The following is a 20,657-nucleotide window of genomic DNA, read 5'->3' as shown; positions in this document are numbered from 1 at the left end:
TTATATTATTCCATTTAAGCTCAGAGTTGGAAAAATAAACAAAATATACCAACAATAAAATAATAAAGCTCTCAAATAAATAGTTAATGCGGAAATAAATTATAAAAAAATTACACAAATTTCTACCAATAACCAGCTATTTTGACGCAGGAAACCAAAGCCAGTGACAGAAATGAGAACGGACTTGTATTTGTAGTTTTTTGTTTTTTTTTACCGGTAGTTGTAGTTTTTTGGTGTCAGACTGTGAGAATGGCGGAGGAGTTGGGTTCTGTCGACGCCGCCGCTGAAATAAACACAGCGAGAGACTCTTCAGCGTCGGTCATGGCTTATTTACAGGACGAGGTGAAGAGAGCTTATCTTTACAGCCACCGTTACCTTTAATCTGACGAAGGCGTCGGCAGAATCATACTGGAGTTGTCCGTTCCGCCTTAAATAGTAACGCAATTACGTGCAACCATTTAAGGTGGAACGGAGAAGTCTTATGGGGTTTTTAGACAAAGATATGGTTTACACACTGTATCACTGCTTTGACTTAATGTAACTATCGGGTAAATGGTGGAAGAAATGGTGTTTAAGGTCTTTTTATTCTGAATGATTCTAGATTTGGGTACTATAGATTCCTGTAGGGGATATTACATACTGTCTTTTTATTATATATTAGTCATATATTTGTCAATTAGTTCTTTAATGGTTCTCAGTTTCTAGGTTTGATACTTTTTTATTGTTGTCAATTCAGTTTATTTGTTGACACTGGTTTGTTGTAATATAAACATTTTCACATTCTCTTCACAAAAATGTGAAGAGCCACATTCTGTATTCAGTCATTCATTCATTTTCCGTAACTGCTTCATCCAGTTACATATTACGGCCCTGGTGTGTCCGGCACCCACTTGGGTTCACTGGGTGCAAAGCAGGAACACACCATGGACAGAGCAGCAGTCCATCACAGGGCATCACTGACTCACACACTCACACCTATGGACAGTTACACACACTCACCCAGTCACTCACACCTGTGGACAGTATCACACACTCACCCAGTCACTCACACCTCTGGACAGTTTCACGCATTCACCCAGTCACACACACACTCACACCTGTGGACAGTATCACACACTCACCCAGTCACTCACACACACTCACACCTGTGGACAGTATCACACACTCACCCAGTCCCTCACACACTCACACCTGTGGACAGTTTCACACACTCACCCAGTCACTCACACCTGTGGACAGTATCACACACTCACCCAGTCACTCAGACACACTCACACCTGTGGACAGTTTCACACACTCACCCAGTCACTCACACACTCACACCTGTGGACAGTTTCACACACTCACCCAGTCACTCACACACTCACACCTGTGGACAGTATCACACACTCACCCAGTCACTCACACACTCACACCTGTGGACAGTATCACACACTCACCCAGTCACTCACACCTCTGGACAGTTTCACGCATTCACCCAGTCACACACACACTCACACCTGTGGACAGTATCACACACTCACCCAGTCACTCACACACACTCACACCTGTGGACAGTATCACACACTCACCCAGTCCCTCACACACTCACACCTGTGGACAGTTTCACACACTCACCCAGTCACTCACACCTGTGGACAGTTTCACACACTCACCCAGTCCCTCACACACTCACACCTGTGGACAGTATCACACACTCACCCAGTCACTCACACACTCACACCTGTGGACAGTATCACACACTCACCCAGTCACTCACACCTCTGGACAGTTTCACGCATTCACCCAGTCACACACACACTCACACCTGTGGACAGTATCACACACTCACCCAGTCACTCACACACACTCACACCTGTGGACAGTATCACACACTCACCCAGTCACTCACACCTCTGGACAGTTTCACGCATTCACCCAGTCACTCACACACTCACACTCTTGCCACATTCATCTTTAGAAGTTCCTACTTAAGAATTCGAAGGGCATAATGACAGCATGACATTGTCAGGGATGAGTGTGCACTGTTATGCGATTGACTTCATTTAAAAATGATTGGCATGTGCCCCGCCCCTTAACACACACAGCGTCTTTCCTCTTCTCTGTGTTTTAGCGACATGACCCTTGTTACTGAAAAAAAACAAAGTTCAGAAAGGCAGGGCTCTTTGAAATATTGAACTAGTAAATATTGGTGTTGTAATAGTGGTGCTGTTGACGTGAACTTATGTCAAAGCTGTGATATAAACCAGCCTTAAAAGTGTTCCTCAGGGAACTCAGCCTGCAGTCCTGGAGAAGATGATTAGGGACGGTGTATAGTTTTAAATAACGACATAAAAAATCAGGAAACTGAATCCTTGTGCTAGCTCTGTTTAGCGTCAGATTGATCACTAATGTAAGAATGTATTTTTTATTGGTGTCTTCTCAGAAGTCTGACGCTGACATTCTTCCTGCACTGAATTTGGGGGATTTGGACTTAACAACAGACGAGTTCATTCTGGACGAGGTGGACAGTAAGTTCAATTACTAAATGAGTGGCGCTTTTCCACTGCATGTTACCTACTCAACTCGGCTCGGCTCTACGCGCTTTAAGGGCCTAGTCCCTGGTAGATTTTCCACTACTAAAGCCCCTCAAAATGTTGCTGGTGTCATCGCAAAACCCCATCTCTAAAAGCACCCACAAACTTGGAAATAACAACAACAGTGGTGATAAGGTTAATCGCTAAGCACCAGCTCTATGAAAGTGTCAAACAAATAAATACAGTGGGATTTGAGTTCCTAACTTGTGTTTATTGATAGTCAGAAAACATGTTATTTCTTACTTCTTACTAATTCAAGGAATAAGGTCCCCCCCCCCCCCCCCCAACGTTGTTCGGAAACTCTAATAGGCGTCTTGCCTGTGACGTAGATGGTGGACAACAACTCTAGAAGCTGCACTTAATTTAATGCAAAATGACGAAAAGGTGTGTTGTTTTTGGCTGCAATCATTCAATGTACAGTGGGACATCTGTGAACAAATGGCCCAAAGATCCCAAAATATCCAGAACATGGACTACATTTGTTAACTTTAACCGGGCACTTTGGAAAGGACCATCCGCTCACTCCGTTATCTGTAGCTCATTTCACTGGCGCTTTTCCAACAATATGGGCATGTAAGGACACCAACGAAAGGGGTTCAAGAGCCTCTGTAACATGGAGGTAAACAGGGTAAGGACACTCACTTCGCCTGTTTTAGTTGGTGTTAGTTAACGTTAGCTTGACTTGCTAAACTCGGTGTCTCAGATTATACTCGGCTACGTAGCTGCATTACGGAGGTTTATAGTGTCGAAGGAATTCGAGTTCGACTTCGATCACATTTACAAGAATAACGGTACCTCTACATTTGAGTTTAGCTTATTGCTAGGCTATTGTCATGAATAATGTTGGTTATTTAGCTAGATACTGTCATAACAGTCAGTCGTAACGGTGTTTTACCGCGGTGTTGTTCTGCTGTTGTCCACCAGTGACGTCACAGTCGCGTTCAAGAATTTCCGTAGTGAGCTCGGGTTTTTCCGTCAATTTAATAAAGTTGTCAGTTTTAAAGTAAATTAAGCTGCTATTTTCATTTTAATTCATACTTATATCTGTCAGTAACTACAATAATGTGGAATATTAATGGAGGTCCATTAAGTGGTGCTTAGTCTTTAAGCGGTGTGTACTCATGTTGTATTGGTGTGTTGTTGTTTTTGTTGTTGTTTGGGACTGAACACAGCTCCGTCATCAGTTCAGGCAGATCAGTAGAGTTTGTTCCTTTTTTTTTTTCAACAAGCTGCTGTCGTGAGTCGGATTAAAACATGTTATCTCTGCTGCAGCTGGATACTTTACAGATGGAGAGTTGGTGCTGGACGTCTGCGTTGCGTGGTGTGTTGCAGGATGTTGCAACATATTGTTTCTTTAAAATCATTGTGCACTGAGATAATCTTACTGAATGTGTTTGTGCTTCTCTCCTCAGTCCACATTCAGGCCAACCTGGAGGATGAGCTGGTCAAGGAGGCACTGAAGACGGTGAGATATGGATTAATTTTCTTCATTAAATTACACTGCTTGTTGAGTATTTTGCCCGGTTCCTGAAACCGTGTGTGTGTGATCTTCTCCAGGGCGTCGATCTGAGACAGTACTCAAAGCAAGTGGAGGAGGAGCTTCATCGAATTGAACAGGCCTCCATTAAAGACTGTATCCATTCCTTACTAAACATTTAACTCAGCACGTTTTCAAACTTCATTCATAAGTCGTACAGTGTCAGAAGCCACACAAACAGTGCACAGTTCGAGGTGAGTGTGTGATGAAGGTGTGACTGTGCTCTCTGAAGCACTGTAAGCTTCCAGCACTTGTTAGTGACCCGATTAAAGCAGGGGTCACCTGTCTCACACTTTCTCATGGAGAGCAGAGATACAGTAAAAATATGACAGTGATTTCTCATAGTCCTTGATCGTAAGGTAAACAGATATCAAAGAGAGTCAGAACATTGCGTCACTGCACAACCAGATCACAGCCTGCGACTCCATCCTGGAGGTGAGTCCTTACAGCACTGAGCCCCTGACTCTGGACTAATCACCTCCACACTGCAGAGCTTCAGCAGGAATCCAGATACACACAGACTCTCTGTCTCTCTCTCTCTCTCTCTCTCTCTCTCTCTCTCCCATTCTATTTCTCTCTAGTTTCCTCTCTCTTTCTCTGTTGCTCTCTCCTTCATTTTCTTTTACTTTTTTCTCTAGCACTCTGTCTCTTCTTTGTCCCTCTTTCTTTTTCTGTCTTGCATTCTCTTTCTTTCTGTAGCTCCTCCTCTCTCTTTTTCTTTCTCCCACTCTCTTGCTTTCTGTCTCTCTGTAGTCTCACCTCACTTTCTCTTGCTCTCAGTAATTTTCTTTATTTCTCTCTCTCTCTCATTCTGTTTTTCTCTAGTTTCTCTCTCTCTGTTTCTGTGTGAATGTATGGTATGGAGGAGATGCTGAGTGGTAGCCTGATGTCTCTCACATGTGTTTGTGTGTGTAGCGTATGGAGGAGATGCTGAGTGGGTTCCAGAGCGACCTGTCGTCGATCAGCAGTGAGATCCAGACTCTGCAGCAGCAGTCTGTCAGTATGAACGTGAGGCTGAAGAACAGACAGGCCGTTCGCAGTCAGCTCAGTCAGCTGGTGGACGAGTTGGTCGTCCCTGGCACCATGATCTCGTAAGATGTGTGTGTGTGTGTGTGTGTGTGTGTGTGTGTGTGTGTGTGTTCATAGCAGAGAGAGAGAGAGAGTCTGGGTTGTCTATATAAACGTTGATATTTGTCAGGTCTGATGTACAGTCTTTACTCCAATCCCTGGAGATGCCACAGAATTTGTAATCACAAGAATACAATCTCTCTCTCTGTCTCTGTGAGTGGGCACAGTACTATTCAATTCAGGCTCTTATTAACTTATATAACATGGCTGGATAGATAAAGTGCTCCTCCAAGTTCCTCAGGATTTTCAGACTCTTAAGGAACAAACTCCACACACTGTATTATTTCCTCTGGCTCTGTCCTGAGTGGGAGTCTCCTCCCGAAGGAAAGGCGTCAGAAATAAAGTTTGCTGTTTTCCTCCGATCTTCAGAAGCTGCTTTACGAATTAGTTAGCTAATACTTATTTTACGATCTTCACTCTATTCCAGCGGTGGCCCTTATTCTGGCCAAAATAAGTTTCACCTGCTTTGATCAGTCGTGAAATTAAACTTGGACTGGGCTACAAACACGAACACAAATAAAACAAAGAAAAGATTACTGACAATTACTCTACGTTTACTCTTTTAGCTCCTGTATTGCACTGCTCACTGACACAAGGCGTCCCCTGTAAGTTGCATGAAGGTCTTTTTCTTTAAGAGTCTTTTTGGAAGAGTCGGCTTGTCAGCGTAGACGAGAAGAAAAAGTGCAAGAGAAAATGCGAAGAGTAAAGAATTCGAAGCAGAGTGTCAAGAGGAATGTAAAGATTTCGGTCACAGCCATTTGGGAGGTCTCTGTTCTCTGATTGGTTCCTGGGTCTGGGGTCCACGTGACTATCTCCAGTTTCACCTCTCCAAAAATTCACATTTTGGATGGATACATAGCCTTAACTGAATAAAAAAATACTTCATACATACTTGAATATATCATAATGAGTGTACTGGAGTATTTTTATCAAAAATATATATATATATGGAGTATATTATCAACTATTCTAGATGTCGGAGATCTTTCTAATTTTTCTAAATTGAGACCTCGTGATTGAAACAGTAATTCACATCACTCGGTTAGTTAGTAGACAGTCACCTGACAATAACAGAGGATAACATTAATAACACATTGCATAATGCGTGTTTTAGTAACAAAGAAATAGTCGTCCGAGATGATGTTTAGAGGGAGAGAGGGCGAAAAATGATTTCGCAAATGTCCACTTGGGGGCACTGTCGGTCCATGCTGTTTGTCTGGTTTGAACTCGCGTTGGAGGTCACCACAAGGCAGTCCTGGGGCCACCTGTTGATTTTGGATAAGATAAGGGTACCAGTCGACGCTGATGGTAATAAAGCTGGGGGTTCTTTAATCCTGGTCTCTAAGGCTCTGATTGATCCTTTAGGCTTAATGGGGTCATAACATTGGGTGTTCCACTTTACTGTCCAGAAGAAGAAGGGGGAGTAGTCATCTGGTGTCGTAAAGTTTGCAGAGTCTTTCAGCACACACACACACTCTGTGCAATGCAGGTCCTGTCCAAAACTTATCATCAGAGTGGAGAGTCAGAGTCTTAATTTTTCATTTCTATATCTGGGTCCATACTCCACTACATAGTCTTCATTCTCCCATCTCTGTCTGTCTGTCTGTCCCTGTGTCTGTCTTTATATATATCTGCCTCTCTGCCTGCAGTGTCATTCTGGACAGTCCCGTGACGGAGCAGGAGTTCCTGGAGCAGCTGCATGAGCTCAATAATAAAATAAACTTTGCTAAAGAGCTGAGCTTCAGGGAGACTCTGGCCTGCGCCGACATCCAGGACATTGTGGACCGCCTCAAAATCAAGGTGCGTGACCAGAGGTTGGACTGTGTTATTCTGGGACTGGTATCTCCCATTTATTTCCCATCATTTGTCTCTTAATTTTGTAATATTTGACAGATTATTGATTAATTACTCCATAAAATGTTTTTACAGGTCTCTCCTGTAGTTTGTAGATAAAACTCATAATGAGTGAATTCAGCTGTGTTAAGCGGCACACACTGCTGACACGGCTTGTACAGTTTACAAAGAGAAGCAGGAAATGTGTAGCTCTGGAGCAGCTGCACATGAGGCAAAGACATCAGTGCTCAGTTGCAAGCAATGGATGGAGGAATGTAAAGCTTCCCAGCATGGGGCTGAGGAACTGAGGAACTGTGTTCAGTAGAACAGAGACTACGGGATGAGTTGTAATGTAGTGGACATTAATCCCAGCACCTGGTCTCACTATTGTTTATATTTCTGCCATGAAATCTTTAAAAAAATGTTCTAAAGTTTAGTGAAAACCTTTCTAAACAGAGGCTACTGCAGCTGTAAATTCGATATTGACTTTTTTATTAATAACCTCCATTACGTTTCACCCTACAGTCCTGGTATTGTGTTGCTGTCTGTAATTTAACACGCCTCTGTTCTGTTTGTTGTCTGTGCTCCTCAGGCCGTGAGTAAGATCCGTGAGTTTATCCTGCAGAAGATTTATTCCTTCAGGAAGCCCATGACCAATTACCAAATCCCCCAGAACACACTCCTCAAGTACAGGTATCAACACTCAGTAGTCCCTGTTCACACCCGGCATTAACATGCGGATTCTGTGATCTAGTCACAAAGGACGGCAAGAAACGCACAGCCGTTTACACACAGTGAAGCGTTTGATTTGGAGGATACTACATTGCTGTCAGAGACTCATCAGGATGCGCTACCATTCATACTACGGATGTGATGAGGCCCTAACACGCTCTGAGTAAATGTATCATAACGTGTCTCTGAAACATCCTTCGCCCTGTTCACACTTGTTCACAGTGGAACCAAAACCAGGTGTGAGTTAGGCTTTTACTTCTTCATCCTCACAAGAAAATAAAGGGCAATTTTAAGCCCGAGACTAACGCTTGATGTGGTTTTTACTGTTGTTCTCTTTTTCTGCATCTTTCATTATTCACAGTTTGACAGAATTCACAGGTTGTGTTTCTGTCTTTCACCAGTTTTCCTTTGATTTGAATAAATACCTCACACACAGTGCTAGGGCGGGGCAATTAATGGAACATGGACTGAAATCAACATTCAGTGCTTCTAATCGACATAAACATGTCTATATCGATTATTTTTATTCTGTTATGTCCCCACTGTGTGTTTATGTACTGTCCCTTTAAAACCACACTAACAAGCTGTAGTCACGTGATTCTGCCACATGAAGCCACAAGAGGCCGACCGAGCGACTCCAGTGACTCGTACCAAACAAAAACAGAGCGTTTTGACTAAAATTAAAGATGACACTAAACAAAAAGAAGTCAAATGTAAACACTGAGAAAACAGTGCCAGCCAAAGCACAATCACACACCAAATAGAAACAAAAGAGGATCAAGCTCCCAGCAACATTAGAAAAAATATCCCAGCTTTAACACTGGAGCATGTTTACAGCACAAGCCTCGTCACTGAACTGTGAGGGTCAGAAATACAACAAGTAATCGTTCAGTAATCGTGGTGAAATGTACAATCAATCGTGATATTGATTTGTGCTCATATCGCTCAGCACTACACAGTTCCTTACACTATTGCATATTAATAATAATAATAATAATAGAAATGACAAGTTTTTATTCTCTGTAGGTTCTTCTACCAGTTCCTTTTGGCCAATGAAAGGACGGTAGCGAAAGAGATTAGGGACGAGTACGTAGACACCATGAGTAAGATCTACTACAGCTACTTCAAGTCCTACAGCAGCAGACTGCTCAAAGTCCAGGTGAGAGACGAACGTTACGGTTTATGAGTTCAAATACCAGAAAATGCCAGAGTCTTTCACAGCTCGGTTTAAAATACTCCTCACTTTTAATTCTGGAACAGCACTTTAGTTTTTTTTTTTCTTTTATTATATCACTTTAATTGTTTGAGTTGTTTTAATCGTGTTTTCTTTTATTGCACTATTTTAATTGTTTTCAGTGCGTTATGTATTTTTCTTCTATTCTTGCTGTTATTTTAACGTCCTTTATTTACTGTTATTTGAACTGGCCTTGTGTGTGTGAAAAGAGCTCTGTCAATAAACTTGCTTTGCCTTGCCTTTTTGTTTGCTGTCTTTCTGTTCAAATAACCCTCGTCTCTTTTCCTTTTCCTGTCTTTATTCACTCTGAATGTTTTGTATTTTATGATTATTGATGTTCTCTAACACAGTTAAAGAATAATTTAAAACCATTTATTTCCAGTGTACAGTAGGACTTTAAGAACATTTTTAAATACTAAACGAATAGCTATTTCAGAATTACACTGTGTCCGTGTCTACGGAAGTCAGTCGTGTGTTGGACGTGTGTAGCTCATGTAAAGTCAGTGTTCAGTGAGGGATGCTGAAGCGCTTTGAGAGACGTTAAAGCCGTGTGTTTGCTCTCTGTGTGTTTTTCAGTACGAAGATGTCGCTGATAAAGACGATCTGATGGGAGTGGAAGACACAGCCAAGAAAGATATCCTTCACTCCTCTTAAATATAGTGTTCATTAACTTCAATCACTTTATAAAGAGCAGATGGATGAATAAAATCCACATTGGTCGTGGTGGAAGGGATCAGTGTGTCACTGTGTGTCTATCACTGTATAGTAATACTGTGACGCTGCCTTTGTTGTTGGATGCACTGTGAAAAAGTGAGTGCGTATTCACCGTGGAAACACTGTTAGTTAATTTGGTTCATGGAAGTGCGGACTAAAGTTTCTGGTCTGGTATGAATCTCACAGATCAACGCAGAAAGTCCTCTGTCTTTGACACTGTTGTCCACTTCGAGCTCTGTCCCGTCTTGTCCACAACGACCCGTGACTGATCCTTAACTCCGCTGCAGGTTTCTTCTCCAAGCCGTCTCTGAAGAGCAGAAACACTATATTCACTCTGGGCCAGAGGGGGGCGGTCCTGAGCCCCTCAGAGCTGGAGGGGCCCATCCTCATTCCACACGCTGCACAGAGAGGAGACACCAGAGTGAGTTAACAGACATAGGGCAGATGAATGGAAACATCAGACACATAAATATACTGAATTATTACAGCACAGGGAGCAGTCGGTTTTTACAGAGCGCTCATCGAAGACAGTCGGTCTCTTTTGGAAACACTGCTGTTTTCTCTTCCAACTTTATTCCACTTTAAACTGTGCAGCAGTTGCAGTGCATTCTACTTTAAATCACGAGGCAGTGAGATTCTAATGAATTGTTTACTTAGGAACAGTACCATAACTGCTCTACCATTTAAGGTGGAACAGAAATGATTTTATTAAGGATTCTTATATTTTACTCTCTCTCTCTCTCTCTCAGTACCCCTATGAGACTCTATTTCGGAGTCAGCATTACGCTCTGTTGGATAACGGTTGTCGTGAATTCCTCTTCCTGTCCGACTTCTTCATGGTGGCAGGAAATTCAGCTCTGGATCTTTTCAACAGCGTTATGGGCAAAACACTCAGCATGTTCCTGGTGAGACACACACACACACACACATTAAAAATAAAAGTTCAGCTGTACACAGTCACCATACTGTCCCTGACCAGTGAGTGTCAGTAGAGTGTTTCTGATAAAGTGGCAGGATGAGTGCAAGGGTGATTTTTGACCAGTAGGTGGCGCAAATACCGTGTTGTACACACTTTAAAAAATATTTTTATATTAGATTCAACTTTATTGTCATTGTGCAGAGTACAAGTACAGGGCCAATGAAATGTAGTTAGCATCTAACCAGATGCAATACATAACATTATTTACATAATTTGCATAAAGTGCAGTTGTGATTATTTACATAAAGTGCAGTTGTGATATGACATTGTGATTATGGAAGTTAAAGTAACCATATATACATACTGAAATATAAAACATGTAAACAAAGTAACATTGTGTAGGTGATGCATTTTGTACTGAAAAATAATGGTCCCGGTGTTCGGATCATCTCTGGTGGGAGCTGGTTGAAGTCGAGCTGATGCATGAATCCGGTGTTTGTGCAGTGAATGTTAATTTCCAAAAGTGTCTGTCTGTCGTAGCTGTAGTTCGCAAGAGTTATTTGCGCAAGAAAACTGGAGATAGCTAAGTAAATAAGTATAATATTACAAAAACTGGTTAGACGCTGGGCCTCGCGGTGTGATCGCGACCCCATCTTGGTCAATGTTTTTCAAGTAGGTTTCTGCTTATACACTGTTTAACAAGTTATTAATATCTAATGTTAGCTTTCATTTTTCTTTCTCTCTGCCTCTGTCTCTCTCTCTCACACTGTCTATCTCTCTGTCTCTCTCTCTCTCTCTCACACACTTTCTCTCTCTCACACATTGTCTCTCTCTCTCTCTCTCTCTCTCTCTCTCTGTGTCTCTCTGATTGTAGAAGAATATGTCGACGTATGTGTCGGACTGCTATGACAGTATTGCAATTTTTCTGTGTATCCACATCATCCTTCGCTTCAAAGCAATCACAGCCAAGAGGAACATCCCTGCTCTTGATAAGTGTGTAACACACACACACACACACGTCACGTAATCATACATATATGACTGAACGTTAGTTCACAATGAATTATTCTGAAGTGAGATGTAGGCTTTACACCAGATTCTGGATCTCTTGCTGTGGAAATTGAATTGCATTCAGCCACAGAAACACCCGACAGGTCCGGTATGGATGATGGATGAGTGGATCTGGTACTCCAACTCCCAGCGTTATCAGATCCACTGCTCTAGGGCCAAATGCTGGTGGGTTCTATACCCATCTGGTAGAACAGGGCTGTTTGATCCTGGTCCTGGAGATGTACCACCCTGCACAGTATAGCTCCAACTCGAATCAAGTTTTACCTGATCCAGTTACCGAAGGTCTTCAGGGGCATTAGAACACTGGAGCTGGGTGTGATGGATCTCCAGGACCAGGTTTGAACAGCTCTGTGGTAGAGTGCTGGTACTGAGCACGGTGACCTTAGTCTAGAGCATGGTGTTTTATCCATGTTTCCTATTGAGATTATTATCAGGAAAAAATAAAAGTTAAAATGTAAATGTAATTGTACAACTCTTATTAAGAATGATGTCAGATGATCTAATGTTTCTACTATTTCTTTGAGATTATGCCTCAGTCAAATCTCTGATTTCAAAATCGCTCTGTTACATTTAAAAAATTTTTTAGTTCCTTAAAGTCCTCGTGAGTTTGAAAAATATTGGACTACTATAAAAAAACACACAAACACACACACACACTCACTCACTCACACACACATATACATATGACCATATGGTCATCACAAGGACTTCTTCTTTATAGTAGGAACCTACAGACAGGTGACTGGGACACAAGGAGGACTGTCTTCTAAACATGTGAATGTTATTATTACACACACATACACAGACACACACACATCATACATCACACACCGTTTAAATAACCAAAATTCACACATTTACACAGTGTGTGTGTGTGTGTGTGTGTGTGTGTGTGTGTGTGTGTGTTTGTACAGGTACTGGGAGGCTGTATTGGAGATGCTGTGGCCGAGGTTTGAGCTCATTCTGGAGATGAACATCCAGAGCATCCGCAACACTGACCCTCAGAAACTAGGAGTCCTGGACACCAGGCCGCATTATGTATGAACACACACACACACACACACACACACACACATTGATCCTGCTATATTTGTGAGGACCTCAACTGAAATAATGGTTACTAACCTTAACCTCAGTCATTTTGAAAACTCCTTTCACTCTTAGTTTTTCACATTAAAAGAATGGTTTAGTGTGAAAAATGTCCTCACAGTATCACAAAATGATAGACAAAGTGAGATACTTAAAATGATAGACAAAGTGAGAATACAGTGGACCTTCTACTTGATCCGTTCCATGACCTGGTTCGTAAGTGGAAAAGTTCGTTTCTTGAGTCAATTTTCCCCATTTAAAATAATGGAAAAGTAATTAATGTGTTCCAGACCCCACCCCCCGAAAGTCACTCTATTTGCACTGATATATGTTTACAACACTCTCACATTAGTAAAAAACATACATGTAGCATTACTAAAAATAAAAGAGAAATACAGTGGAAACAGTAATAAACGACTGGCTGGAGGAGTAACACAGGCACTGGCTGTATGACGGGAGGTGGGGGGTGGGTGGAATAACGGAGAGTAGGCGGTGAATGTGGGGAGACGAAGCGTAGATACGGCTTAACTTAGCACGAATTTCGATGTCTTCTATTTACACTAATGCTAAATTGCTAAAGCTACAATGTGCTAATCTTAAAAGCTCACTCAAGTCTGGGCGCTGGGAGACTCACCTATTGGGGTCAGGGGCCATTTCCAGCCGCCGGCTCGGCAGAGGCTCGGGTTCGTTTCTAGAGCCGTGGTTCGTTGGTGGAGGCAAAAAATATTCAAATGCCCGGATCGTGTCTTGGAAAGTTCGTTAGTGTAGGCGTTCGTTAGTAGAGGTTCCACTGTATATGATAGACAAAGTAAGATACTCATATCTTTGTAATATTTTGTCCTCACAAAAGACACATAAAACACACACACTTCTTTCAGTTAAAAATTAAATTGAAGTGGAGGTCTGGACTCTTTTTCCTTGTTCCTCAAACATTAAATATTAATTTTGTTTTAAATGCTCTGAACCTCACGGAAACATTTTGTAACTTGCTCACATACATAGTCACTCGGGGCTGACACACACTTCTACACAACGTCACACTATTTACGTCATGTTAAGGAACTGCTCCAGAATGGGGGTGTTATTCAGTGCTTTTTATTAAAGATATTTTGTCCTTGTTTTTCTGTAGATCACTCGGCGCTACGCTGAATTCTCTTCTGCTATTGTCAGTATAAACCAAACCTTCCCCAATGAGAGAACCAACGCCCTGCTCGGACAGCTGCAGGTAACTTACACCTCCCTCTGTTACTACCGGTGGTGCACAAAGAACATCAGCCGTGTACTTGAGTAAAAGTGCAGATACTCAGGGTAAAACGGTACTCCAGTAAAAGTAAAACCAGTGCAGGTTAAGTGAAGATTTTTTTTTTACCCAAGGGAATCACTTATACGTGAGTGATTCGACTGTTTCCCTGACAACGACATTAACGCCACAAACACACGGAAAAGCCAGTGTTCTGACGAGTTGCTCTGCCTTGTGGGAATGTGCTACTCTGCAGTTCTGTGCATGTGCAGCTCCAGAAATTATGTTTTCTGGTGTTTTTTACGTGATAAATCTCTTGCTCAACCCGGGATGCAAACTTAACTACTTTATTTAGTCGTTGGCAAAGAGCGGCTGCCACTCGGCGAAGAACCCAGCACACGTACGACTTGTGGATATAGAAAACGTCTCGCAATTATTTTTGCGTCCCGTAAATAATTCTAAGGGAATCAACAGTTAAGGAATTTATGCAACACTGTTTTTAAGGGATCACTTAAGATACATTCGATACTTAAGGCAGCATTTAAGGGGGTTATGAAGCTTTCCCTTAAGGAAGCCCCTAAGTTCCACTTAAGGCGTTTTTTCTGCAACACGCTTAACTTTAAGGGATGTTTAAGGGAAATCTTACGATACATTTTCACGTTAAGGTTTTTTAGGCAACTGAGCACTCTTGAGTAAAAGTATTAAAGTATTTACCTTCAAATGAACTTAAGGTTTGAAAGTAATAGGACCATGTACTTATACAGTGTTATAGCTCTAACGTCCTGTTATCATTTCTGTAACATGACTCATGTCTAACACATTGTAAAGGAAGAAACTGTAGTGTCACTCTTGGTTCCCCAGTCATTTAATAGATTATAATTAATGAGTCTGACTCAACTATTACAACACCCAAGGTGCTGCCCTCCAAACAGTGGCATAAATTTACCTCTAGTTCTTTGCACCAAGACATTTACTTTTAAACTGTAGTTTCAAACGCAGAGCTAGAGATGATTATTCATACTTTTATTTCATCTCGCAATGACTATTGTAATGCACTCTTCTCTTAGCTTAGCATATCTGCTAGTAACCGATTGAAGGCAATACAGAACGCTACAGTTAGAGTGCTTACTCGCTCAAATAGACAACCTCATATAACCCCTTTATTAATAGTTCTGCATTGGCTTTGCATTGAGCGAAGGATTCAGTTTAAGATTCTTACCCTTACTTATAGAACTTTACATGGTCAGGCTGTCATTTATATAGCAGATCTACTTCATCCACTTGTATCAGCGTGTTCTCTTAGGTCATGTACCTTGAATCTGCTCTCTGTTCCGCGTTCCTGACTGAGGACCCATAGGGATTGAGCATCTGAAGTTGTTTCTCCTAAATTATGGAACACGTTACACAACTTTTTAAGAGTGGCTGATTCAGTGGAGTCTTTTCTGAAACAATTAAAGACTCTTTAAGCAAGCGTTTGGATAATGCATCAGGTACACTGTCTCGTATTTTAAGGTCTTGCTGTGTGTTTCATGTTTTGTTGTTGTTTGTTTATTTCAGATTATGTAGGATGACCTAGGTTGTAAAGCACTTTGTGACCATTGTCTGTGATGAGGGCTGTATAAGTACATTTTACCTACTTACTTATGTACTTATTTAATCATTTAGGGAAACTAGGTAAAATTTGGTATTTTTTTCTGCTCCTGGGGCTCCCCTTTGTGTAATAAATTTCCACAGCACAGTAATACATCAGGTGGGATGGAAGGTGGTTTCCTACCCTCATCCAAAATGTTACATTGATGAGCCGAGCCTGTAGTGCAGGTCAATGAAGCAACACAATGATTTTGAAGCTGTAATTTTAAGGTAAAAATATTACATAGTGGTTCTTTAAGCTCTCTGTGTTGTCTACATAGTTGCGGAGTATAGTTTGAGTTGTTTCTGCAACTTTGAGAAAAGCTGTTTCTTAAACAGGCTGCGGTTTTGACTTTTTGCCTGATACTCGTTTTTTTTTTTTTACTCGTTTCTCAGCTGTGTGAACGTAGACCATGGGTCCTGCTGTGGGGCAGCTGTGGCCTGATGACTAGAGGAGCAGGGTTGTTACTGGAATGTCACTGGTTTGATCCCCACTCCCTCAGGAACAGTCATGGCTGAAGTGCCCTTGAGCAAGGTTCCTAACCCCCAAAGTTCTCCCTAGGCATAAGGATGTCTGCCCACTGCGCTGTCTCTCTCTCTCTCTCTCTCTCTCTCTCTCTCTCTCTCTCTCTCTCTTCTATGTGTGTATGTGTATGTATGTGTGTGTGTGTGTGTGTGTGTGTGTGTGTGTTCACTGCCCCTAATTACTAGTGTGTGTGTGTTTGTGTGTGTGTGTTCACTGCCCCTAATTACTAGTGTGTGTGTGTTTGTGTGTGTGTGTTCACTGCCCCTAATTACTTGTGTGTGTGTGTGTGTGTGTGTGTGTGTGTTCACTGCCCCTAATCACTTGTGTGTGTGTGTTCACTGCCCCTAATTACTAGTGTGTGTGTGTGTGTGTGTGTGTGTGTGTGTTCACTGCCCCTAATCACTAGTGTCACTGTGTTCACTGCCCCTATTCACTAGTGTGTGTGTGTGTGTGTGTGTGTGTGTTCACTGCCCCTAATTACTAGTGTGTGTGTGTGTGTGTTCACTGCCCCTAATTACTAGTGTGTGTGTGTGTGTGTGTGTGTGTTCACTGCCCCTAATTACTAGTGTGTGTGTGTGTGTATTCACTGCCCCTAATCACTAGTGTGAGTGTGTTCACTGCCCCTAATCACTAGTGTTATATTCGTTGATGACATCAGCCTCTGGTTGTGTATATTTGGGTGTTCTGGAGGCAGTTAATGAAGCACAGTGGGTAACATCACAGCTTTACAATCACCATCAGAAAACACTTCATTACCACTCTGTCTGCTTACTGGATAAACGCATCTTCACCTGTGTTTCAGATTGAGGTGGAGAACTTTGTGCTAAAGATGGCTGCAGAATTCCCCTCCAGAAAAGATCAGCTCATCTTCCTCATCAATAACTACGACATGATGCTGGGGGTGCTGATGGTAAGAGGTTATTTTTTCTGATGGTCATTTTACTGTATGACATTGAAGCTACCTCCTTGTTTCTGCACTCAATCACTGCCCATTTTATCAGCTCCAATGACCACACAGGAGCACCTGCCAGTTCTGACATTACAAACTGTAGAACATATATGTGGCTTTGTTAGCCCATTTTTACCCTGTTCTTCAATGGTCAGAAACCCCTAAAGACCCCCACAGAGCAGGTGTGATGTGGTGGTGGATCATTCTCAGTGCTGCAGTGACACTGACGTGGTGGTGGTGTGTTAGTGTGTGTTGTGCTGGTGTAGAGTGGATCAGACACAGCAGCGCTGCTGGAGTTTTTAAACCCTGTGTCCACTCTCTGTCCACTCTGTGAGACACTCCTCCCTCGTTGGTCCACCTTGTAGATGTAAAGTCAGAGACTGTAGCTTATCTGTCGGTTGTAATAAAATTGTGGACACTCGGAATAACACTTTTGTCTCATTATTTTAATTATGATAATTAATATTGTTCCTGTGTGGTAGGAAAGAGCAGCTGATGACAGTAAAGAAGTGGAAGGATTCCAGCAGCTCCTCCTGGCCAGAACACAGGTAAATACAAGCATGAACTTCAGTTAATATGATAATACCACAGACCTTTTACAGAACATGTAAATTATATTCAAATAGCAAACGCAGAAAGTCCCTGTGAGCACAGCAGCGCTGTCTCTAGACTGTGTTTATGAGTACAGTAAAAACATAATCATTATAATGAATTGCTTTGATATTTTAATATTGTTTCAGGCTACAAAACTGTTAGTGTGTTTTTGTGAATTATTTTATTACTGGTGAGCTCAGTTTTGTAGATTTGATCACTAAGGTGTGTTCTGTTATCTTTTTGTTTATGACGTTTTATACGTGACAGACACAGTGTGTGATGGCATTTGTGTTATTTGAATTTCCATAAAAATGTCTGCAGAAGGGAATAACCAGCTTTTTATGTTTATTTTTATTTTATTATTATTATTTATTTATTTTGCTTAGGCCAGTGTTTCTCAAAGTGTGGGGTGTAGGTATTGCAGGTGGGGCGCAAGGAATCTGTCTTTAAAGATATTAAGGCCTGTCTTTATTAATGCCTTTCTGTTTTGCCAATAAAGCTTATTCAGTAAAAAACACCCACTCTCAATGGATTCATTAACAGCTTTTAAACAGATTAAAAGAACATCAGAGAGGAGACCAGAAAAGTGTAGCTTGCCTGGGACCATGATATGCTTTTTTTTTTTCTACAAACTTGTATTTTGAAACTGCACCATCGAGATTAAAGTGTTGAGTCAGACATGGTTGGTCTTATTTAATCCTTCATTAAGGCTTCTATTCAAATATAAATTTGCTCTAATCATCAGCTTCACTGGCCTTTGATTCACCGTCAGAGTCTGGTTTATAAAGATAACAGTGAGGGATCACTACAGTTCTGAAAGAGGCCTGTATTTAACCGTCAGTGAAACAGAGGAGGAGCTGAGAGTCAGTGAACGTTAACATCAGCTGTGTTCAGGTCGTGAGGAAGCGCTCTCTCTGACCGTGTCCCAAACCGCACACTGCTGCACTGAACAGTGGGGAAATATACACACACCACCCTCAGCAGTGTCTCTGTAGTGTGTGAGGGTCCACAGCCTCACTCTCTAACGTTAATGTGAATCTAACACTGTTCCACATCGTTATAAATGCAGTACTTTACTGCCTCCTCTACATAGGAATCAGCTTAGAGCTAATACTGTGTGTACGGGGTGGGCATTGACTCAGTAAATATGTCCCCCTCCAAATATCAAACTCACTCCTGCGCCCTGCACCTGCCTTTGCTCAGTGTTTCAGACTGAAAAGTGAGGAACTGGAGCCCAGGTTAAATATGAGGCCAGTTCTCTGTGTGTGTGAACACTGATGTTAATGTTGTATTAATATAATGTTAAGCTACTGATTGTTAGAGAGAGAAGGTGGTATTACTTCTGTAAATTTGAAAATTGTGAGGGATGTTAGAAAAACTTTGAGAGCCACTTGGGGTTTACACTGAAACTACAGTTTCGTTCCACATATGTTCTTAGTGTTTTTGTTTTTCATTTTCTATCATGGGATTATTCCCCAGTGAATGCTTGAGGTTTGTTATGTACACAGATGCTGGTCATAAAATTAGAATGAAAAACGTTGATTTATTTCAGTAATTTCATTCAAAAAGTGAAACTTGTATATTATACTCAAATTAAAAGAAATAAACAGTTGAAATATATCGGTCTGTGTGTAATGAATGAGTATAATATACAAGTATCACTTTTTGAATGGAATTACTGAAATAAATCAACTTCTTCATGATATTCTAATTTTATGACCAGCACCTGTAATAAATATATAACAAACCTCAAGCATTCTGTGTGTGTGTGTGTGTGTGTGTGTGTGTGTGTGTGTGTGTGTGTATTAAATCTGGACCTGCTTGTTTTTCTTCCTTGCTTACCTTTGTTCTTATTTTTTGTGTGTTTGTGTGTGTATCAGGAGTTTATTGAGGAGATCTTGGCACCCCCCTTCGGAGGAATGATTACATTTGTGAAGGAGAGTGAGACTCTGATGGAGAAAGGGCAACTGGACAAACTTAAGAACGACGAGGGTAAGAAGACAAAGCCAAGATACATTTTCCTACTGTTTCTTTTCTAAAGGGAGACATAAACCCTTTTATATTGTATTTCTGCACAAGTAAAGATTCACATGTGCAATTCTAATTTGTTCAATGTACAAACAAACGATTATTCCACATTTAACCCACCTGTGGCAGTGAACACACACACACATGCGCACACACACACTAGTGAACACACTCCCGGAGCGGCATCAGGATAGTTTTCAGTGTTGCCTGAATTTTCACTGTCATCTTGTTTGCTGGCAGATGTGCATGGCGGAAGCAGCCAGAATAGCACTGTTTTTTTTTGTTTGTTTGTTTGTTTGTTTTTTTCCCCCCTAGGCTTCTGTCTGACCAACATGGCCTTATGATTAACGTTATATTGCTAGCCTGCTTGTTTGACAGCTGTTAACAGCAGGTTTTCATGTGGATGGAGATGTAAACAGTGATTGTGTGGACAGGATTATTTAAAGAAGAGAAAAAAAAAAAAGATAAAAATACCCATGTTTGTTTGGCCTGAGGAAACACACAAGAAGCAAAACTAAAACAGCAGGTATTAAAGCAGTAATCTGATGCAGGTTTACCAAAAAAGTCCCGAAAAGTCCCTATTGTTCAATATAGACAATTCCCTGGAGGTTTTGTGTCTACAATCTACCACTTCCCACTAAAAACTATCCCAGCACCTTTGTTTACATCTCAATCGGGAAAAAAATACATTTTGTGGAAGGTCAGTGTTGTTCTTCTGTTTAGTCTGGCTCTTCATCCGTGTCAGAAACCACCCAGTTAAGTACAGAAGCTGTGTTTGTGTTGATCAGTAATCAATACAGTGCCATTGTAGCTATTCTCTTTAAAAAGTACAAAGCTAAACAGTAGGAACAGACTGTA

The 20,657-nt window shown here is 41.4% G+C and overlaps 1 protein-coding gene across 1 annotated transcript in view; it reads left to right on the top strand.

The window, feature by feature from the left end:
* Positions 1 to 221: 221 nt before the first annotated feature.
* vps52 (VPS52 subunit of GARP complex) overlaps positions 222 to 20,657 on the top strand; it is a 28,792-nt gene continuing 8,356 nt past the window's right edge. The window contains exons 1-18 of the mRNA XM_066668289.1: positions 222 to 342; positions 2,426 to 2,510; positions 3,989 to 4,041; positions 4,134 to 4,209; positions 4,481 to 4,548; positions 5,029 to 5,204; positions 6,891 to 7,041; positions 7,667 to 7,767; positions 8,833 to 8,965; positions 9,617 to 9,674; positions 10,042 to 10,175; positions 10,504 to 10,659; positions 11,548 to 11,666; positions 12,659 to 12,782; positions 13,963 to 14,058; positions 17,031 to 17,138; positions 17,660 to 17,725; positions 19,652 to 19,763. Coding sequence (XP_066524386.1) covers positions 250 to 342; positions 2,426 to 2,510; positions 3,989 to 4,041; positions 4,134 to 4,209; positions 4,481 to 4,548; positions 5,029 to 5,204; positions 6,891 to 7,041; positions 7,667 to 7,767; positions 8,833 to 8,965; positions 9,617 to 9,674; positions 10,042 to 10,175; positions 10,504 to 10,659; positions 11,548 to 11,666; positions 12,659 to 12,782; positions 13,963 to 14,058; positions 17,031 to 17,138; positions 17,660 to 17,725; positions 19,652 to 19,763 — 1,909 coding nt within the window. The 5' untranslated portion in view covers positions 222 to 249. The remainder of the gene's footprint in view (positions 343 to 2,425; positions 2,511 to 3,988; positions 4,042 to 4,133; positions 4,210 to 4,480; positions 4,549 to 5,028; positions 5,205 to 6,890; positions 7,042 to 7,666; positions 7,768 to 8,832; positions 8,966 to 9,616; positions 9,675 to 10,041; positions 10,176 to 10,503; positions 10,660 to 11,547; positions 11,667 to 12,658; positions 12,783 to 13,962; positions 14,059 to 17,030; positions 17,139 to 17,659; positions 17,726 to 19,651; positions 19,764 to 20,657) is intronic.

Source organism: Hoplias malabaricus, chromosome 4, assembly GCF_029633855.1.
Source record: "Hoplias malabaricus isolate fHopMal1 chromosome 4, fHopMal1.hap1, whole genome shotgun sequence".
Classification (NCBI taxonomy): Eukaryota; Metazoa; Chordata; class Actinopteri; order Characiformes; family Erythrinidae; genus Hoplias; species Hoplias malabaricus.
The sequence above is the reverse complement of the archived record's forward strand: the minus strand, read 5'-3'. Positions and strand labels throughout refer to the sequence as shown.